This window comes from Nicotiana tabacum, chromosome 17 (assembly GCF_000715075.1).
Source record: "Nicotiana tabacum cultivar K326 chromosome 17, ASM71507v2, whole genome shotgun sequence".
Taxonomy (NCBI): Eukaryota; Viridiplantae; Streptophyta; class Magnoliopsida; order Solanales; family Solanaceae; genus Nicotiana; species Nicotiana tabacum.
The window spans coordinates 133,627,865-133,649,503 of NC_134096.1; the positions used below are offsets into that span (position 1 = coordinate 133,627,865).

The following is a 21,639-nucleotide window of genomic DNA, read 5'->3' on the forward strand; positions in this document are numbered from 1 at the left end:
GATCAGTCCTCCTCAGTAGAGTCGGGGACTGTACAAACGCATAAGGTGGTCGATTGTGAAAGGGTACCCCTCGATCTTGCTCACGAAGAAACGGAGGAGGATTACGATCCTCCAGAAAGAAAGATGAATCTGGCCGAGGGTTACCTCGTATTTCTGGCAGAAGTCGATGATGACCAGGTCCAAGGGACCCAACGTGAAGGGATAAGTGTAAACACTTACAAATTCCTCGACATGGGTGGTGATGGCCTCGTCAGGTTCGGGAACCACTACATGTTTGCCACCCCAGTTACAATCCCTCTTGACTTCGGAGAGAATGTCCTCAGTGATCGAACAGATGTACCTCGAGACCTCCTCACACCGGCCTGGAACGGATGAGGGCTTTTTGTCATGACCCGAATTTCCACCTTCCCACCGTGATGGCGCCTAATATTTCACTTGCTAGGCAAGCCAACGTTAGAATAATATTAACCAATTTTTAAATAATTTTTACATTATTAATAATCAAGGAAACAAAAGCGGAAGCAAAGTTTGAAATATAGTGAAATAATCTAAAAATGCAACGGTGTCTAAATACCATCCTAAAATTGGTGTCACAAGTGCACGAACTTCTAGAATAAATACAAATAAAGGTCTGAATAAAATAAAGCTGTCTGAAAATAAACACACAGCTAAAGTAAAAATAGACGGGGACTTCAGAACTGCGGACGCCATGCAGTTATATCTCAAGTCTCCTCTGGTAGCTGAAATCCGAGCAAGTCTACGGTACGCCATTGGGACCAACTTCAAAATCTACACAAGAAGTGCAGAGTGTAGTATCAATACAACCGACCACATGTACTGATAAGTTCTGAGCCTAACATCGACGAAGTAGTAACGAGGCGAAGGCGGGTCACTTACATTAATCTGTACGCAATATTAGTAACAACAACAATAATAGAAATAATTCAAGTAACTCATTTATAAAAATTGAAGCCAACTCAGCAGTCATAACCAATTATCATTTCCATCAATTCTGTTGCAGCGTGCAACCCGCTCTTACCATATATTCACACTCAATTCTGTCACAGCATGCAACCTGCTCTCACAATATATTCACATTAATCAAGTCTGTTGCGGCGTGCAACCCGATCCTCCAATATGGACTTTTAATAAGTCTGTTGCGGTGTACAACCCGATCCTCCAATATGGACTTTTAATAAGTCTATTGTGGCGTCCAACCCGATCCTCCAATATATTCATTATAAACAATCATGTTGCGGCGTGCAACCCGCTCCTCCAACATATTCATTTATCAACTCTTATAGAAGAAATTTTCTCAATAAATGTAACAATTAATATAAAATTATAAGACAACAAGCATTCAATAATTATGATTTAATCATGAAATAAACAATGACAAATAGCAAATTATTATGGAAATAAGGGAGAAAATAAGCAATTTAATATTTAATATGCTAAATGTCAAATAACAATTAAGGCACATAATTCAAATAGTATGTAACAATTAATGCCGGAATTCAAGAATTAGTATTTGACAAAGAATAGGAGAGAAACAATTATTATGATAATTAATTTATGATTTAAAATAATTTATGATTTTTCAAGTAAGCAGGCAAACAATTAATTTGACGACGTATAGACACTCGTCACCTCACCTATACGTCGTTCACATGCAATTCACATAACAAATAATTTAAGGGTTCTATTCCCTCAAGTCAAAGTTAACCACGACACTTACCTCGCTTTGCAAATTCCAATCAATTATTCAACCACAGCTTTTCCTTTTAAATTTGTCTCCAAAAGCTTTAAATCTATTCACAAACAATTCGATATATTCAATACGAATATTAGGAATTAATTCCATATGAATTTACTAATTTTCCGGATAAAAATCTGAAATTCATTAAAATATTTGGCAGTGGGACCCACGTCTCAAATATCGGAAAAACTTACGAAATTCGAACACCCATTCCGAGACGAGTCCAACCATACAGAAATTATCCAATTTCGATGTCAAATGGACTTTCAAATCTTAAATTTTCATTTTTGGAAGATTTTAGAAAAATCTTATTTTTCTTCCATAAATCCACGGATTCATGATATAAATAAGTATGGAATCATGAAATATAATCAATATAGGATAAGGAACACTTATCCCAATGTTTTTCCATAAAAATCGCCCAAAAATCACCTTAACCGAGCTCAAAAATGGGAAGGGGTTGAAAATGGGTCGAAACCCCATTTCCAGAACTTAAGTTTTCAAAATGTGAGTTTTGGTTAGACTATATAACACCAAGAACTACGAATCGGACACCAAATCAAAGGAAATTTTCAAGAAAATTTTAAAACTTATATCTTTACAACCGGGCGTCCGAATCTCGCCAAATCAACTCCGATTCTCACCAAATTTGGCAGATAAATCATAAATATTATAGTGGACCTATACCAGGCTCTGAAACTAACATACGGACCCAAGGTCAATAAATCCAACATCAGTAATTTCTTAAAAATCATTAAGCTTTCAAGCTTTTAATGTTTCATCAAAATTCCATATCTCAGGCTAGGGACCTCGGAATTCGATTCCGGGCATACGTCCAAGTCCCAAATCACGATACGGACCTACCAGAATTGCCAAAATATTGATCCAGATCCATTTGCTAAAAATATTGACTAAAGTTAACTCGGTTGAGTTTTAAAGCTCTATTTCAGATTTTAATTCATCTTTCACATGAAAACTTTCTGGAAAATTTTACGGACTGTGAACGCAAGTCGAGGAATGATAAATAGTGCTTTTTGAGGTCTTAAAACACAGAATTTCTTATTAAATTTAAAGATGACATTTTAGGTCATCACATTCTCCACCTCTAAAACAAACGTTCGTCCTCGAACGGAGTTAGAAAAAGTGCCTGAGCTGGAGAAAAGGTGTGGATACATACTCCGCATGTCCGACTCGGACTCCCAGGTAGATGCCTCTATCGGTTGACCTCTCCATTGCACCCGAACTGAAGGATAACTCTTAGACCTCAACTGTTGGACCTGCCGGGCTAGAAAAGCCACCGGCTCTTTCTCGTAAGTCAAATCTTTGTCCAATTGGACTGAGCTGAAATCTAACACATGGGACGGATCACCATGATATTTCCGGAGCATAGACACACGGAACACCGGATGAACTGCTGATAAACTAGGTGGTAATGCAAGCCTGTAGGCTACTTTACCCACCCTTTCAAGAATTTCAAAGGGTCCGATATATCTAGGGCTCAACTTGCCCTTCTTTCCGAACCTTATTACACCTTTCATAGGTGAAACCCGGAGCAATATTCTTTCTCCAACCATGAATGCAATATCACAAAATTTACGGTCGACATAACTCTTTTGCTAGACTGAGCTGTGCGAAGTCGATCCTGAATAATCTTGACCTTATCTAAGGCATCCTATAACCAACAACCGAGCCTCTCCCGGTTCAAACCAACCAACTGGCGATTGGCATCGTCTTCCATATAATGCCTCATATAGAGCCATCTGAATGCTCGACTGGTAGCTATTATTATAAGCAAACTTCGCAAGTGGCAAGAAATGATCCCAAGAACCTCCCAAGTCCATAACACAAGCGCGGAGCATATCTTCCAATATCTGAATAGTGCGCTCTGACTGTCCGTCTGTCTGTGGATGAAATATTATACTCAATTCCACCCGCGTGCCTAACTCACGCTGTACAGCCCTCCAGAAATATGAGGTAAACTGCGTACCTCGATCTGAAATAATAGACACGGGTACCCCGTGAAGGCGGACAATCTCACAAATGTATATTTCAGCTAACCTCTCTGAGGAATAGGTAACTGCCATTGGAATGAAACGTGCTGACTTGGTCAACCTGTCCATAATGACCCAAACTACATCAAATTTTCTCTGAGTCCGTGGGAGCCCAACAACAAAATCCATAGTGATACGCTCCCACTTCCACTCAGGAACTTCTAACTTCTGAAGCAAACCACCAAGTCTATAATGCTCGTACTTAACTTGCTGACAATTCAGACACCGAGGTACATATGCAACTATATCCTTTTTCATCCTTCTCCACCAATAATGTTGCCGCAAATCTTGATATATTTTGGCGATACCTAGATGAATAGAATACCTGGAACTGTGTGCCTCTTCAAGAATTATTCACGAAGCCTATCCACATTAGGCACACAAATACGACCCTGCATTCGCAGAACTCCATCTTCCCCCACAGCAACCTGTTTGGCATCACCGTGCCGTACCATGTCCTTAAGGACAAGTAAATGAGGATCATCATACTGCTTCTCTCTGATGCACTCATATAAAGAAGACTGAGCGACTGTGCAAGCTAGAACCCGACTGGGTTCTGAAACATCTAACCTCACGAACTGATTAGCCAAAGCCTGAACATTTGTAGCTAATGGCCTCTCACCAACCGAAATATACGCAAGACTGCCCATACTCACAGCCTTTCTACTCAAAGCATCGGCCACTACATTGGCATTTCCGGGGTGATACAAAATGATGATATCATAGTCTTTTAACAACTCCAACCATCTCCTCTACCTCAAATTAAGATCTTTTTTTTTTTGAACAGATACTGACGGTTGCGATGATCAGTAAATACCTCATACGAGACACCGTAGATGTAATGCCTCCAAATCTTCAGCGCATGAACAATGGCTGCCAATTCTAAGTCATGGACAGGATAATTCTTCTCATAAACTTTCAACTGCCGCGACGCATATGCAATTACCTTGCCATCTTGCATTAATACTACACCAAGCCCAATGTGAGATACATCATAATATACCGTATACGATCCTGAATCTGTGGGTAATACCGACACCGACATCGTAGTCAAAGCGGTCTTGAGCTTCTAAAAGCTCAACTCACACTCGTCTGGCCATCTGAATGGGACACCTTTCTCGGTCAATCTGGCCTTAATAGTTGTTCATAATCAATTACAGAATCGTCAATTAACTTCATGTTAACAAAAAAAAAAGAAAAAAAATCTTGTTTCAAACCTTCACAATACTAATAACGAGATGCGAGGCATGAAGACCTCATAATTATTTACCCGAATTAACGAGTCACATTTAATGCCACCTAGACGGGCACCTACCTCGTAGGTTACAACTCAATATTACAACACGAATTTGGCAAGTATGCACAGAGAATTTTATACGAATATTTTTCAAATAAGCCTAGCAGGCATGACTCCCTATTAGTACTATAGTACAAATTTAATTTTCACAAGGGAGAATTTAAACACAAGAATTTTTATCACAAGGATCTCGTCCTTATATAACTTCCACCGCAGCTCATAGCCCGGTTTAAATATATCAATTTATTTTAAAATACGAGGACCTCGGCCTCAGTTCTGAATCACAAGTAATATGCACATCTTGCCAATCGAAACTTTCCATTTTCTCCTTTTAAATAACTTTCGTTAAACAAAATCACAACACATAATGAACCCCACACCGGTAGGCATATAATTCATAATTTGTAATCAACTATCCGGAAATACATCAAAACATACCGAAATAAGTACCAGAAAGGCATCTTTATCCTCACAGAAATTATTAGAGTCTATTATGGAATGATAGGTGTAGTTATCTCCATAAAACCTCCCAACAGAAGTAGACACATAAATAGATTATAGAATTACGAAGCTCACTCATAAGTGGGGCACAATAGGAGGACTTGTCTTGATTCTCATAACCGAATCAAGTTAAGAAAATTATTCATTTATTTTAAATCGAGGTCGTACCTATAACGACACCATCTGAAGTAACAACCTCCGCCATACCATAAAACAAATATAACAACGGCTGGGCCTCCACCTCTAGGACGCCTTCTACCTGCCTGTCCTCCATCCTTAACTGGTTTTATGTGTGGTGTAGTAACTGCAATGGGGCACGTAGCCTGAGTGCTTTGATGAAATATGCCTCCCCCAAGTTTGGGACAATTTTCTCATGATGTGCCTAGTATCGCCGTATTCATAACAACCCCTTTGCGGGTTTGGCTGCTCATATTGAGTCTGTGCCAGATGACTGGAACTACCATCGTAGGAAACTCATGCCGGTGGTGCATTAAAAGAACTTACTGGAGCACCTCGGGCAATCCGATGTGCGGACTGGGCTGGCCGACTGCCTGAGCCCCTGCCATAATGATTTTTTTTTCAGTAGAATCCACTGAATCCCCCAGAACTTCGAAGCGTCTTGGTCTCCTTATCTTGTCAATTTCTACCACTAGCAGGAATGAAGTATTAGTCTGTAGCTCCTGAGTCATACAAAATTTTACGATCATAATTAAGTCCTTTAATGAGTCTGTGGACTCACTCTCTGGCTGTAGGAAGTAAAGTAGGAATATGACGGGCTAACTTATTGAACCCGATGGCATAGTATGACACTGTCATGGTGACCTGACGCAATCATTCAAACCCTATGCGCCATGCATTACGGAGAGTCCGGGAAACAAACTCTTTCAAAAGCATTTCTAAGAACCGAGCCAAGTGGGCGGTGTTGTATTGACTGATCTGCCCTCTTCATATGCTTGCCACGGACACCTGTGGAGAATTATCTCTCCCAAGACCAATTTCTTCTTTTGTTATGCTAACTCAACACTGTTGAGCTGACCCATTTCTTAACATACTCTTCGATTCTTCTTAGAGGTAACCCTTACCCTTATTTATACACAACGATCACAAAAGTAGAGCTCCATACAGACAAATCTTGGCACAAACCACATAGTCCAGAATCTCATCAACCACTGTACTTCCTCCGAAGCACCCCAAAATCTGCAACCGTGATGTCCACGCTGAGTAGACCTTCTGTAAATTTAATATTGTTTCTCTAACTCCTTTGGTACTGAAGTATAAGATTATTACGGAGGCGGACATACCGTAAGTCCCAACCTTATTCTCTACAAGATCTCATGCCTTAAATACATGTAAATTTTGGAAGAACCTTTCAGTACCACATATATACATTTCAGGCCAAAACTGATATAACACATGACTCGCAATCTATTCATTGATAGTGGACTCCCCCACTCGGCGTGAAGTCATAGTTCACCACGTCCGATGGTCCACAATATTAACCTTCACAACTTGTATAAATCAACCAGATGCCAAGGTACGCTACACCCCCCACATTATTCACTGGGTGATCTTTTTATACGTCCGCATCTTCAGTCGGAATCACACGTTGAGGCAATGTTTGAGCATCTCTGGCTCCCTCATAGTTCATATGTGACATCACGAACCGTCGACGCACAACTGATACTGAGTGCACAATATCATACACGAGTAGATACAAAGGAATGTGAGATATAGGTTTCAAGCAAAATCAATGTCGCACGAGAAGGAATGAAAGAGGTGATATTGTTCCTAAATTTCATAGCCTCTGAGAGATAAGTACAGACGTCTCTGTACCAATCCTTCAGACTCTACTAAGCTTGCTCGTGACTCGTGAAACCTATGTAACCTAGTGCTCTGATACCAACTGTCACGACCCGAATTTCCCACCTTCGGACCATGATGGCGCCTAACATTTTACTTGCTAGGCAAGCCACCGTTAGAATAATATTAACCAATTTTTAAACAATCTTTACATTATTAATTATCAAGGAAACAAAAGCGGAAGTAAAGTTTGAAATATAGTAAAATAATCCAAAAATGCAACGGTGTCTAAATACCATCCCAGAATTGGTGTCACAAGTATACGAACTTCTAGAATAAATACAAATAAAGGTCTGAATAAAATAAAGCTGTCTGGAAATAAATACACAGCAAAAGTAAAAATAGACGGGGACTTCAGAACTGCGAACGCCATGCAGTTATACCTCAAGTCTCCTCTGGTAGCTGAAATCCGAGCAAGTCTACGGTACGCCGCTGGGACCAACTCCAAAATCTGCACAAAAAGTGCAAAGTGTAGTATCAGTACAACCGACCCCATGTACTGGTAAGTGCTAAGCCTAACATCGACGAAGTAGTGACGAGGCTAAGGTGGGTCACTTACATTAACTTGTACGTAATATTAGTAACAACAACAATAATAGAAATAATTCAGGTAACTCATTTATTATAATTGAAGCCAACTCAGCAGTCATAACCAATTATCATTTCCATCAATTCTGTTGCAGCGTGCAACCCGCTCTTACCATATATTCACACTCAATTCTTTTGCAGCGTGCAACCCTCTCTCATAATATATTCACATTAATCAAGTCTGTTGCGGCGTGCAGCCCGATCCTCCAGTATGGACTTTTAATAAGTCTGTTGCGCGTGCAACCCGATCCTCTAATATGGACTTTTAATAAGTCTGTTCTGGCGTGCAACCCGATCCTCTAATATATTCAATCATATTGCGGCGTGCAACCCGCTCCTCCAACATATTCATTTATCAGCTCTTATAGAAGAAATTTTTCTAATAAATGTAACAATTAATATAAAATTATAAGACAACAAGCATTCAATAATTATGATTTAATCATGAAACAAACAATGACAAATAGCAAATTATTATGGGAATCAGGGAGAAAATAGGCAGTTTAATATTTAATATGCTAAATGTCAAATAACAATTAAACATGTAATTCAAATAACATGTGACGATTAATGCAGGAATTCAAGAATTAATATTTGACAAAGAATAGGAGAGAAACAATTATTATGATAATTAATTTATGATTTAAAATAATTTATGATTTTTCAAGTAAGCAGGCAAACAATTAATTTGACGATGTATAGACACTCGTCACCTCACCTATACGTCGTTCACATGCAATTCACATAACAAATAATTTAAGGGTTCTATTCCCTCAAGTCAAAGTTAACCACGACACTTACCTCGTTTTGCAAATTTCAATCAATTATTCAACCACAGCTTTTCCTTTTAAATTTATCTCCAAAAGCTTCAAATCTATTCACAAACAATTCGATATATTCAATACGAATATTAGGAATTAATTCCATATGAATTTACTAATTTTTCGGATAAAAATCCGAAATTCATTAAAATATTCGGCAGAGGGACCCACATCTCAAATCTCGGAAAAACTTACGAAATTCGAACACCCATTCCGAGACGAGTCCAACCATACAGAAATTATCCAATTCCGATGTCAAATGGACCTTCAAATCTTAAATTTTCGTTTTTGGAAGATTTTAGAAAAATCTTATTTTTCTTCCATAAATCCACGGATTCATGATATAAACGAGTATGGAATCATGAAATATAATCAATATAGGATAAGGAACACTTACCCCAATGTTTTCCCATGAAAATCGCCCAAAAATCGCCTTAACCGAGCTCAAAAATGGGAAGGAGTTGAAAATGAATCGAAACCCCATTTTCAGAACTTAAGTTCTGTTTCTGGGATTTTTACCCTTCGCGTTCGCGAAGGTACTCTCACGAACGCGAAGTACAACTTTGTGATGTCCAACTTTTACTCTTCGCGAACGTGAGGGCTACTTCATGAACGCGAAGCTTGCCTGGCTTGGCCTTCGCGAACGCGAGATGCCCTTCGCGAACGCGAAGGCAATTGACCTGGCCAGTCTCTTTCCCTTCGCGAACGCGAGGCTTCGATCGCGAACGCGAAGCTTTGCATCCCAAGACTTCGCGAACGCGTTTTCTCTGTCGCGAACACGAAGCACAAAATGTGACAGCCCCAATTTGCTCTTCGCGAACGCGAGACTCCCCTCGCGAATGCGAAGAAGGAAACCAGAAGCAGGTTTCTGCATTTTCCTCATGTCCAAAAATGATCTGTTAACCACCCTAAACCAACCCGAGCCCTCGGGGCTCCAAACCAAACATGCACCCAAGTCCTAAAATATCATACGAACTTGCTCTCGCGATCGAATCGCCAAAATAATACCAAGAACTACGAATCAGACACCAAATCAAAGAAAATTTTTAAGAAAATTTTAAAACTTATATCTTTACAACTGGGCGTCCGAAACTCGTCAAATTAACTCCGATTCTCACCAAAATCGGCACACAAGTCATAAATATTATAGTGGACCTATACCGAGCTCCGAAACTAACATACGGACCCGAGGTTAATAAATCCAACATCAGCAGTTTCTTAAAAATTATTAAGCTTTCAAGCTTTTAATTTTTCATCAAAATTCCATATCTTGGGCTAGGGACCTCGGAATTCGATTCCGGGCATACGCCCAAGTCCCAAATCACGATATGGACCTACCAGAATTACCAAAATACTGATCCATGTCCGTTTGCTAAAAATGTTGACTAAAGTCAACTCAATTGAGTTTTAAAGCTCTATTTCACATTTTAATTCATCTTTCATATGAAAACTTTCCGAAAAATTTTACGAACTGCGCACGCAAGTCGAGGAATGATAAATTGTACTTTTTGAGGTCTTAGAACATAGAATTTCTTATTAAATTTAAAGATGATATTTTGGGTAATCACACTTTTCGATTTTAAAATCAGCATTGACCGGGCATCCCCCGGGATGAACATTTAGAGGAGGTTCCGGTGCTGGTTCATCGACAGTTGTACGTGAAGTGGTCTCTTCGGTAGCTGGTCGCGAGGTGGAAGGATTCTCTTTTTGAGGAACGGATTTTGAAGTCTTCGCCATTTCTTTGGAAAATGAAGGAAAAAGAGGAAGTTGTAAGAGTAAGCTTGATGGTTTGGGATAAAGAGTAGAAGTTCTTATAAAAGGATTTCAGAGTAATCAGAAAATTAACGCTTGGAAGTATTGAAATTTCTAAGATACGAGGGCAGAAGGTTTGAAAGTAAAGTTTGAATGAACTAATAAGGGGTATTTATAGTTTCTCAATGATTGTTCACATCTGGGAGTGGCCGACCGACAACTGACATATATTTAATGCCATTAAGACTTGACTGACGAGACGTTACTGTTTTGTCATTTCTGTCATAAAATATTGAAGTCAGGTTCGGAAGTTCATGTCATTTCTCGCCGTCTACTCTTCGAAAAATGAGGGGACTATATGTATACGATCGAAGTTGAGCTGGACTATAACTTGGTAGATTGGGCTTGGAACATGGCGACCAAGGACTGAAGATTGACCTTGAGTCCCACCGAGCTAGAACCCGAAGTCGAAAAGACTGCCTTCGAGGAACATTAAGTCCTGTGTCGACCTTAACCTCGAACGATCTCGGAGAAACATTGTTAAGGTAACTAACAGAATCCCGAAATATCCGTGACTAGTCGGATATTACAGCGGGAATCTCGATACGAATCAATACGGAACCGGCAATCAGTGAATCAAGAGATCTTTCACCTTTTATATAATTGTACCTAAAGTAGAATTCCTCTACTATATAAAGGGGGGTTTGATTATTCATTGGATAGATTAACACGCATCCCAAAGCAATATATTATTATTCTCTTTAAGTTTTTATTATTCTCTTGTTGTTCTAATATCGATTAAAGCACTTCTGGCTCGAGAGTAGCTAACATTCCAAGGCTAAGACTGTTCAACTTGTGTGGTTTGCATTTACTTTTCCATTGCTTATTTCAATTACAATCAGATTTACCATTTTGTATCAAGTTAGATCACGTATCCTTAAAACTACTTACAAATTTAATTGTTATCCGTTTTTACGGGTAAACAATAATCTATTGAGAATTGAGTCTTGTGTGGTGATTTTTCTCGAGAAGTAAATATTAACATAGCAAAATATATTGTGCATTCAACTGTTTGTATATTGTGTTTTGTACGTATATCGTGTTGAGAAGTTGAATCTTTTTGTGATAATTTCTCTAGATATACACGTAGTTAAGACAATGCTTTTTATGTTCAATAAGAAAAAGTATAAAGAAATAGAAGATCTAAAAATTAAACATAACTAAAAAAAAAGTAAAAGAAAAGAAACATGATAGGCAACGTAGCTAAAAATGGGACTAGTTAACAAAGCACTTACTAGTTGTACTTAGGGGTGTCAATGGTTCGGTTCGAATGGTTATTTTCTAAAATTTGTACCATATCAATTTTCGGTTATTCTATTATGCATAACCAAAATTAGACTTTTCGAACCCATCTCAATCATGTCAGTTTCTCTTCGGTATCGGTACGGTTCGGTTAATTTTCGGTATTTTTTTTAAAATAGCATGTAAAAATCACTAATAAAAGTAGAATGCAATAGCATACGTACTTTTATAGGACTTAGCAAACTCTCTAGATATTTTTACTCTTTAAAGGGTGATGAATTAAGAAAATATTAAAGATGGTCAGAGTATAGATCCATCAACTATTCTACAACAGCGTAAAAGAAACTAAACAAAGATATTAACCGAATGAAAATATATTAACCAAGTTGGAACTCAAGAGTAAAGTCTATAAAAGATTAAATATTCAAAAAGTTAAATATAAATCATATGAACGGAAATATATTCAATATATTGTAGTTTGCTACTAATCGCTAGAATAACTTGTGTCTTGCTAGTGAATATGTTGGAAATAATTTAGTTTCAATAGGAGTAGCATTATAGGTTTGAGAATTAAGATTTTGAGTTTAATTACTTGTTTGTTTGTAACCGTTTTCACAATTCCAAGGCACAAGGTATTTTTTCGGTTTATTTTTATAAAATAAAAAATATACCCTAGTTATCGGTACGGTTTTATTAAAAAAATCTAAAAATCAGTTCGGTACGGTTCGATTGGTTTAGTCGATTTTTTAATATCCATTGACACCCCTACTTGTAATTCTTTTTTCTTCAATTCAGAACACTAAGGACGGAATTAAAATAAATAAAACATTTAAGGAGCAAATTAAACTTTCCCAAAACATTATGTACCAAAAATGCAGTTTACTCAATCCAAAATGACACTGCTAAAAATCCAAGTGTCAACAGAAGAAGAAGCCTCCTCCCTCACAAAGCCCAAGAAAAAATGTCAGTCTTCTCTATGACGCCCACTTGCGTTGGCAAGAGCTGTTCCATAAAATTCTTGGCAACACCAACTAAGGTACAACTCCGGAATCCCTAATAGAACTGCAAAAAAGAAAAATGCAGTGTGTTTCTTTATATTTCTTCAATTCTTCTTCTTTGTTTCTTTGGGTATATAAGCAGCGTTTTATTACTAATTATTTACAGAAGAGAAATGTGTATGAAGGAGACAACCAAATTGGCGAAAAGAAGAACAAATACTCATATGAGGTGAAGTTGCTGAAGAGCTTAGCTCCACCTCTAATGACTGCCCTTATAGCATTCTCTCCCATTGTCAATCCCCCAGGTAATTGTGCTTACTGTTTTTTTCCGCTTAGCACTTTGTATTTCTATCTTAAAAGTTGATCTAGTAAGATACAAAAATATTGCTACTCAAATATTTGATATTCTCATTATTATGATTCTTGATTCTGTTTCAAGATATTGCACAATTGTGTGCTGTTTATCAATTGTTTATATTTTAGTTTATTCACAAACTCTGCTTTATTTTTTTCTTTTTTGAGTGACCTTTCTTTTTAGTTCCTGTCTACCAGCACAGCTAAAAGGTAAAAGGAAAGCTTTAAGAAAACAAACAATTAATAACTAAGGGAAAAGGGATAAAGCTATAGGACCTGGAATTTAATTTTGGAGGAGAAGTAATAAGAAAGATGGAATTGGAAATACTTTATTTGCTTCATGATTAGACAGTATCTAAGTTTTTTATGCTGTAATTAGGAGAGTTAATGGAGGATCTAATTAGAACTTGTCAGAAGAAAACAAATTTTAGGGTCAGATGTACAATTAGTTCTGTTGTTTTCCATTTCAGCCGAGGAGTTGAATAACCTTAACTTCTTTTGCGAAATTCACTTATTGGATCAAAGAGACGAATTGATCATTCTACCAATTACTTTTCATTACCTTGAAAGGAAATCTTTTCTTCTCCTGATTGTATGCGATATAATGCTAAATCTTCTGAAATTGAGAGTCTTCATTATTCTATTAAATGCTAGCATGAAAATGCATGTTACTGCAATTAATCTATGGATATCCATTAGTGATAAAAATGTATGCTTAGCTTTCATCCTGGATCCACGACTAGTATTATATTTTTGTGCAGTATCTCACTTCTCCTTCTGTAGGATGCTCATTTGGCTTATAGTGTTCTCATATAGAATAGTGTTCGGTAGAGTATTTTCAATTGGTACTTGTCTCTTCCTAGCAAAAAGGAAACTTGTCTTTGTCATATATATATACTCTTGTTGATAGAAGTATTCATCTGTCTTTCTTGAGAACCTAGTTTTCTCGTTATTTTGCTATCCATCTTGCATGTATTACTATTTTGAGACAACTAGCCATATAGCTGGAAACAGAATCATTTCTTCTAACACTGTCCTATTGTTTTACCAGTCAATCTTGAAGTAGGGGTTACCATTAGGGGCCAAAGACAACACGTCTACGTGGAGTATTATTTACTTCAAGGGATGACACCAACAGTATTGTCGAAGGCGAAAAGCGATAAAAAATGCTCTACTGCTCCAGGTCTATTGGGCTTTAAGCGCAAAGCGCAATGAAGAAAATAATAAAAATACATATGTAATAAGAGAAAAAGTTAACTACTTCATACATAATGATTTCCTTAATAATTAACATATCTTTTTGCCAATCTTATTTATTGTTTAGTACTGCAGAACGAGCCTATTTGAGTTGCAGAAAACCCTTCATATTTACCACTCTTACGGCACCAATCGATTCACGTTTTCCGATTAAGCAAGGTTTTACAGATAGTTTGTGCGCTACTAGGTTATGATAAGAGACAGAGGTCATTTAGGTGTGGATAATCAGTGGTGACGGACTACCTAATGAATAGAAGTATATGTGAGAACCTTTTATTAAACCAGATATAAGGCACTCTAGGTGCAATCTTATAGGCTGTTTGGCTAAGCTTCGTTTTGGCCACAAGTCAATTTTTTTGGGCCAAAAGTACTTTTTTCCAAAGTTAAGGTGTTTGGCCAAGCTTTTAGAAGGAAAAAAGAGTGCTTTTGAAGAGAAGCAGAAGAAAATAGCTTCTTCTCAAAAGTACTTTTGAGAAAAATACACCTAGAAGCACTTGTTAAAAGTTTGGCTAAACGCTAATTTCTGCTCAAAAGTGTTTTTCACATTAAATAGCCAAACACAAGTTGCTTCTCACCAGAAGTACTTTTCTGAAAAGCACTTCTCAAAATAAGTTGGTTTTAGAAGCTTGGCCAAGCAGGCTATTAGTCTAGCCAAGAGCTTATCACAAATAAAATCATCCCTACTTACTGAACATTGATGGAATTAGAACAATCATTATTAGGGTATAATAACAGCTGCACTGCCTTGATTTCGAGAGCTTTCTTTTAGAAGGATTTGAGCCTTAACAATGGCACCTCTCCTGATTCTTCTTGACTTCTGTACAATCCTCGTCTAACCTTTTGACATCCTGTCTCTGCAAAAGTATTTACACAGTCGATGTGATTAAACCATTCATTTTGCATGTTTATCCGAAAGCCTTTTTTTACTATCAACTTTAAGTAGCGGTACACAGTCACTTGGGAAGTTACCGTTAGATCTAGCATGATAACGTCATGGGGATTGTTTTACTGCTTGACCGAACTAAGATAGCATAAAGTTGAGAATCTACCTATTTCCCTGCATGGTGGACCTTTCGGCAAAGAAATGTCAAAGCATGTTTATTTTGTCCTTCATTTCTGTTGTCACACAACCGAAATCTGTTTCGGTTGATGCACTCGCAACTCTTAACTCTGCTGATAAAGCGGCTTACAACAATGAAACTTACACATTAGACTTATCCAGTTTGGAAATTATGTTAATTGATGCAATCCATTCTAATATGTGATTTGTGTGAGATTCGTGCAACCTGTCTGACTAAGGGACTTGGCAAGGTGACGCAACCCAACCAATTAAGGGATTCGCGTGATTTTATTACTTCACACGCTATGCTGCAATAAGAAGATGATTGGCATGATGGGAAAGCCTTTGCAAAGAACCTCAACTCTCACATCAAGTGCATGGAGGAGATGAAATTTGATATGACAGGCATGATGCATGGAGGAGATGAAATCTTGATTCAACGCCTGTGGTATATGGATGATATGATAGCTTAAGTTGACGTGTGTTGTGCGCATAAAAGATGATGTCTCGACTTGATGTACTTGGTGCGCCTCACATATTGCATGGATTTTGCCAATGAGAGTCCACGGCCTTATCTCTCTTGAGTTGTGTTTGATGAAAATATTATTTCCAAACATAGTCTATGGATTAGCGAGATCTTAATGAGATTGTAACTTGCCTTATAACTCTTAACATATTTTTATTGCGACAACATCAACTTGTGGTCTTAAAGCATAGGTTTTGAAGGAGAATGAACTGGAACGTTGGCTACGGTTTGTCTGAAGAGTAGCCTGGTTTACCCTTTACTCCATTGCGAAAAACTCATATCTGATATAATCGTTCTTTTATGTGATCTTTTCGGTTATTTAGTTATTTCTCATTTGGCTGAACCTCATCTTGTCTACTTGGTGAAGCTACTGATTGCTTCTTATCTCTGGTCATAACATATGCTAAAAAGCCCTAATGAATTAGGTTTTTGATCTCCTTCCTCAACTGCTCGCATACTTCAATGTCATATCTGTGCCAGCAGTGCTGATGAGAAAAATGAGCTTTAGGTCTAACTTAATTCCATAAGGTAACTCAAGTGGTGAGGCTTGGTCAAGATCATATAACGGATACTATAACTTATACGCCAGTGTTATCAAAGGCAAAATCTTACAAAAAGCATTTAGATCTGTTGATGGTTTAGCACAAAGCGCAAGTAAAGCGCGGGCTAGTTAGTGGATGAGATAGCAAAGAGAGGAAAATAAATAGTTCCAAACAGGGGAATCCACGTAGCTAGCATGCTCGTAATTTTCAGTTGATGAATGTTCTTACAACACTTGAAATGTTCTAACTTATGCTATTTGTGGTAAAAATATTGAAGTAAACACTTGCCTATTATATAACCTATACAAGACACAGATTGCAAGTGTTGATCATCCCCACCCCTTGCCTAAAACTTGAACCAAGAAAAAAATCCACATGAAAATTCTCACAAAAGTTTGACCATGTTAGCCATGTCAAGAATAAATGAAATATTTATTCAATATTAGAAATGATCACATCCAATGGACGATGCAGGAAGCTCTCACGTAGAGGACAAAATGAGAAGGTCGCCTAAGATGGTCTGATTATGTTTTACATAAATTACAGGCACTGGACAGTAAATACAATATTATTTATGGCGACTATAGTCTCTACTTTCTGGAGGTCCCTTTTGAAAGTGACTTGATTATATTTCCTTATTTGATATTAGTATGCTGGAAACATAGATCCAGGGCTGATTCCACATCTGATATCGGTCGCAAGAAGTAATTCCTTGATATCAATATGTTTGCAGTCGATATTCAGTACTGGGCCTTTTAATCTTAAAACATAATCCATCTTTTACCTGTTTCTTCGGCTCTCTTCTCCCCTTTATTTTATTTTATTGTATTTTTATTTGCAGTCTCAGTTGGACAAACAATAGATGTACAAAAGGGAGCTGCTTTGTTTAATAAAGCTTGCATTGGGTGTCATTATGCAGGTGGAAATATAATCCAGCCTGTGAGTATTACCTGCCTCGTGATTCCAATAGGCGTCAAAAATTTTGCAGCTCACCTTAGTTATTTTTCCTTTTTCATTGTTAGGGTGCGACACTCTTCTTAAAGGATCTAGAAAGGTAAAAGACAAAAGTCCATCCATAAGATTTTAGTTTTGGTTGTAACTTCTTCTAGCATGTCGCGGCTCCTTAGAATTTTACATATCTAAATTGAAACCAGAAGTTCAAGGAAAAGATGCTTTAATTTTAAACTGTAGTAAAAGTATTACCACACTTTACTGTTACCCATTTCAACGGAAAAAAAAGTATTACCATACTTATGAATTTACCTGTCAGCTGTTTGGTCTAATTTTCTGTACCCGGTGCCAGAACAAGAGATGGCAAGTAAGCTTATAAGATATTCACAGCAACTGGAAGTTCAGAATGTGAAGAGTTCATATGCTACTTCCTCTATTTTCACGAAATGTGCGCATGTACACCATTAACCTTTTAATTTAAAATGGCTCTAAATGAAAGGCTCTTTGTTGGCTGAAGATAATTTCTCTCCCTTCCCCTTTCCCTTCCCATTCTAAAGCTTAGCAGGTCAAACGTTTGTGAGCATAAGATTTCATTGAACATGTCAATTCTTGTGAGGAAACATATGATAAAAGGTAAACTGAATATTAAGATATTCGTATAAGCAGAACTTATGTGCAAACTAATTATCCTGTTACATATGTTAGCTAAGATTGAAACTACTAATGTTATTTTGTTGTGTTAAATTTTTGAATCTGCATTCACATAGTTTATCCAAAACCAAATTTGTATAGATAATAGGTTATTTCATCTTAACTTTTGAGATCTCATTGTCGCACTGTGTATATTATTCGGTTCATTGTCAGTTGTTTTTATGCATAGTTTAGGTGCAATTTGTCATATCATTTTGGAAAAACAACATGGCCATCCTTGAACTAGCTATTTTTCTGTTTAGAAATGGAGTTGACACGGAAGAGGAGATCTATCGCCTCACTTACTATGGCAAAGGGAGAATGCCAGTAAGTTCACTGTTCAGAACCATGTTATCTTTATGCTGCTATGTGGTGGACCATAATGTGCCATCTGGCTTTGCAGGGATTTGGTCAGAATTGTACACCGAGGGGTCAATGCACGTTTGGCCCTCGTTTGCAAGATGATGAAATTAAACTTTTAGCTGAGTTTGTGAAGTCTCAAGCCGATCAAGGTTGGCCTAAAATAGAAAATAGTGGAGATTGAAAATAATTCATGCTTCATTAAGTTTAATTCAAGAAATAGAAGAAATTAGCACAATTGTATAGGTCTGTGTAGACTTCACCCTCCCCAGACCCCACTAGTGGTATCACACGAGGTAGGAGTACGGTCTACGTACACCTCATCCTCTCTCCAGATCCCACTAGTGGGATCACACTGGGTAATGTTGTTGTACAAAATGTGCATTTCATGTTTCTCAATTCTCTGTCTTTTCATCTCTCCGTCCCATTCGGCGTTCCTGCTCACACATCCCTACCACTAAAGGGGATGCAGATAGAAGTAGTCAGTCATCTCAAGCAGACCAATCCCAAAGTTTATGTTGGAGTCTAAACCATGCACGTTTATTTTCCTTTTTTGAGGTACCTGTTGATGGCATGAAGGGTAGCCTCATTTGCCTGTGTAAAGTTGACTATGTTTCTTTCAATCCCTAGCTGTATAGTTTTAGTTGCCACATGCTGGACCTGCTAGAGCACATGCCCATATGCATGTGTTATTCTGAACTGGATATAAAAACTTGAGTTTGACTATATTCCTACTCCCCGGGCAAAAAGTGTTAACAGAAACTCTACACTTTGCATTTAAAATATCCAGGCCTTGTGCTGGATTTTGAATTCAAAAATTCTTGGTAATTAGATGATTTGAAGCGTCCAGAGGGGTCTATTAATAATTTATTTTCTTGTACTACTTTTGGTCCCTCTTCCCCAACAAAAAGGCTGGAAAAAGGTTATGTGGTTGTTAGGAAAGCATGTTACATGGGTGCTTAGACTTGTTTAAGCTTTTTCATCTGTTATTTGGTATTATCCTTAATTGATAACACATGTTTTAATGTATATACTAATTTCAAGATAATGAAATGGCTTTTAGAATGGTTGAATGATGAGGATGCTGGTCTCCTTTGGATTTAGTAGGGGATTGAGTACAAATGGTCTATCTTACTTTTGGATTTGTGGTACATAACCTCCTTGATATACTATGTAAATATGAGCAAGATCTCCTCTCTTTTTTTCCTGAGATTTCATACAAATGATCAACCTTTTCGCGAAGAAATATGGCACAGTTGAAGAAAAAAAATCCATAAGGTAATTCTAATTAATTGGAGTTACGTTTTGAGTCATGTTGGTAAGTCTACTTTAATGTATTAGTTTTGTTATAGATTTTATAACTTTAGGAGCTAGAAAACCTAAAATTTTAAATATTGAGATTGGTTACACAAAGCTGCCATGGATAGAGAGGAATTATATTGTTAACTATCTTGGAATTGAGGCATAGTAGTTGTTGCGCCAGGAATTATATTGTTGATCCTAACTAGCTTGGAATTGAGGCACAATAATTGTTGCGTCGCAAGGAATGAGTCTTTAAAATTGTCGGTGCATATAACTTGAATCCCTAATTACTACCTCTCTTCCATTAACTAGAGACATATTGTCACGGGCCGACTTTCTTACGCTCGTCAGCGGCACTGAATAGCCCGTGCGGCGCCAGCAGTTCCCCTCGCTGCAGGTCAGCCTTTCCTTTTCTCAGGTTTTTCAAGCACGATCTTGTGCCCGTGGTGAAGCTTGCCTAGAAGGCCTGCTCCAATTGTGCCGCCCGCATGATGTCTAGGCTCTTGGCCTCGACTAACTGTGACGCTTCTCATCTTAGGATCGTAATCCATGCGCGCCCTGGGGTAGGCTAAGGACATGTCTTGACCTTCGCCTAGAATTGAGCATCGCTCTCGCGTGCACAACCTAATCCTCAAGCTTGACACTCGCCTCGTGCATCCGCACCCAGCTTGCGCCTCGCCCGAGTAAGGTAACCTTTAGTCCTTGGCCATTGTTATGTGCGTCTTTCGTGGCATGCCCATACATAGCTCTCGCGACACACTTCCATCCCGAATAGTGCAGTGTTGCCCCACAACTGCACGTTTAGACCAACGGACCCTTGCTCGCATAGTTGAACCCAAGCTATGCTTATAAGTCGACACATGAGGCCCCTAAGATAGGTGCATCAAGTATCCAATCGGCACGGAGGTATCAATCCATCATTCGGCAGCCCACGGGGCATACCTGTTGCACATATCTAGCCTTCAGCGCCCGTTTGGTGCCCAACGCTAACCCGGAGGCGTCGCGCCGTCCCATAGAGTTCCCTAACTCATATGGATACCTATGACACTCCTTTGAGTCGTCCAGGCAGGCCCTTGAGGTTCCCCCTCAAGATCGCTCATTTGATACGGCTTGGTGGCAACACGCATGGGGAAGGCAGGTTGAGCTTTCAACACCTATACCCCCTTATATATGCTTAAAATTAAAAAACTCAAGTTTTCTGAGTAGACAGGTCTACGTCAGAGAATCAAAAGGACCTTTTCTCACCGGTTCCGAATGAAGTCACAACCCAAAATGCGGGTTGTGACACATATCCCTCTTTGTGATTAAAGAAGCATTTGTCTAATTGGAAGTAGTAATCATGTCATTAGTCATTCTTGTCCATAATTATAACTTCATTAATGGAAATCAGAGAAACATGTTTGCCATGACCATAGCACATTAAAAGGCAAATTACTTTGTGTGAATATTATTAAGTGCATAATATAATACACATATCATAGAAACATAATTAGACATTATCACACAAAAGAGACCCCACTATTGCTTAGATGAAAAGCATTTGAAATTTTTTAGTATTCAAATTAGATAAGCTTGTAATTAGTGGCTACACAAATTAGAGATAATGAAAATCTAACGAATGAATTTGAACCACCCTCTGCTAACCAAAAACAAATTAAAACGTACTGT

General features: G+C 38.0%; 1 protein-coding gene across 4 annotated transcripts; it reads left to right on the forward strand.

Annotated features, from left to right (window-relative positions):
* Positions 1 to 12,814: 12,814 nt before the first annotated feature.
* LOC107769124 (cytochrome c6, chloroplastic) lies at positions 12,815 to 19,068 on the forward strand. 4 transcript variants are annotated; one of them, XM_075235115.1, is made up of 7 exons: positions 12,815 to 12,967; positions 13,096 to 13,234; positions 14,335 to 14,466; positions 17,510 to 17,607; positions 17,691 to 17,722; positions 18,573 to 18,636; positions 18,713 to 19,068. In XM_075235115.1, exons 1-7 carry the CDS (start codon positions 12,893 to 12,895, stop codon positions 18,851 to 18,853), a joined length of 681 nt encoding a protein of 226 aa, XP_075091216.1. In that variant the 5' UTR covers positions 12,815 to 12,892; the 3' UTR covers positions 18,854 to 19,068. The 4 variants fall into 4 exon arrangements, 3 of the variants coding, with proteins under 3 accessions (XP_075091216.1, XP_016443791.1, XP_016443792.1); XR_012701488.1 differs by lacking the exon at positions 17,691 to 17,722 and having other exon boundaries at positions 18,713 to 18,789; XM_016588305.2 differs by lacking the exon at positions 14,335 to 14,466.
* The last annotated feature ends 2,571 nt before the right edge of the window (positions 19,069 to 21,639 follow it).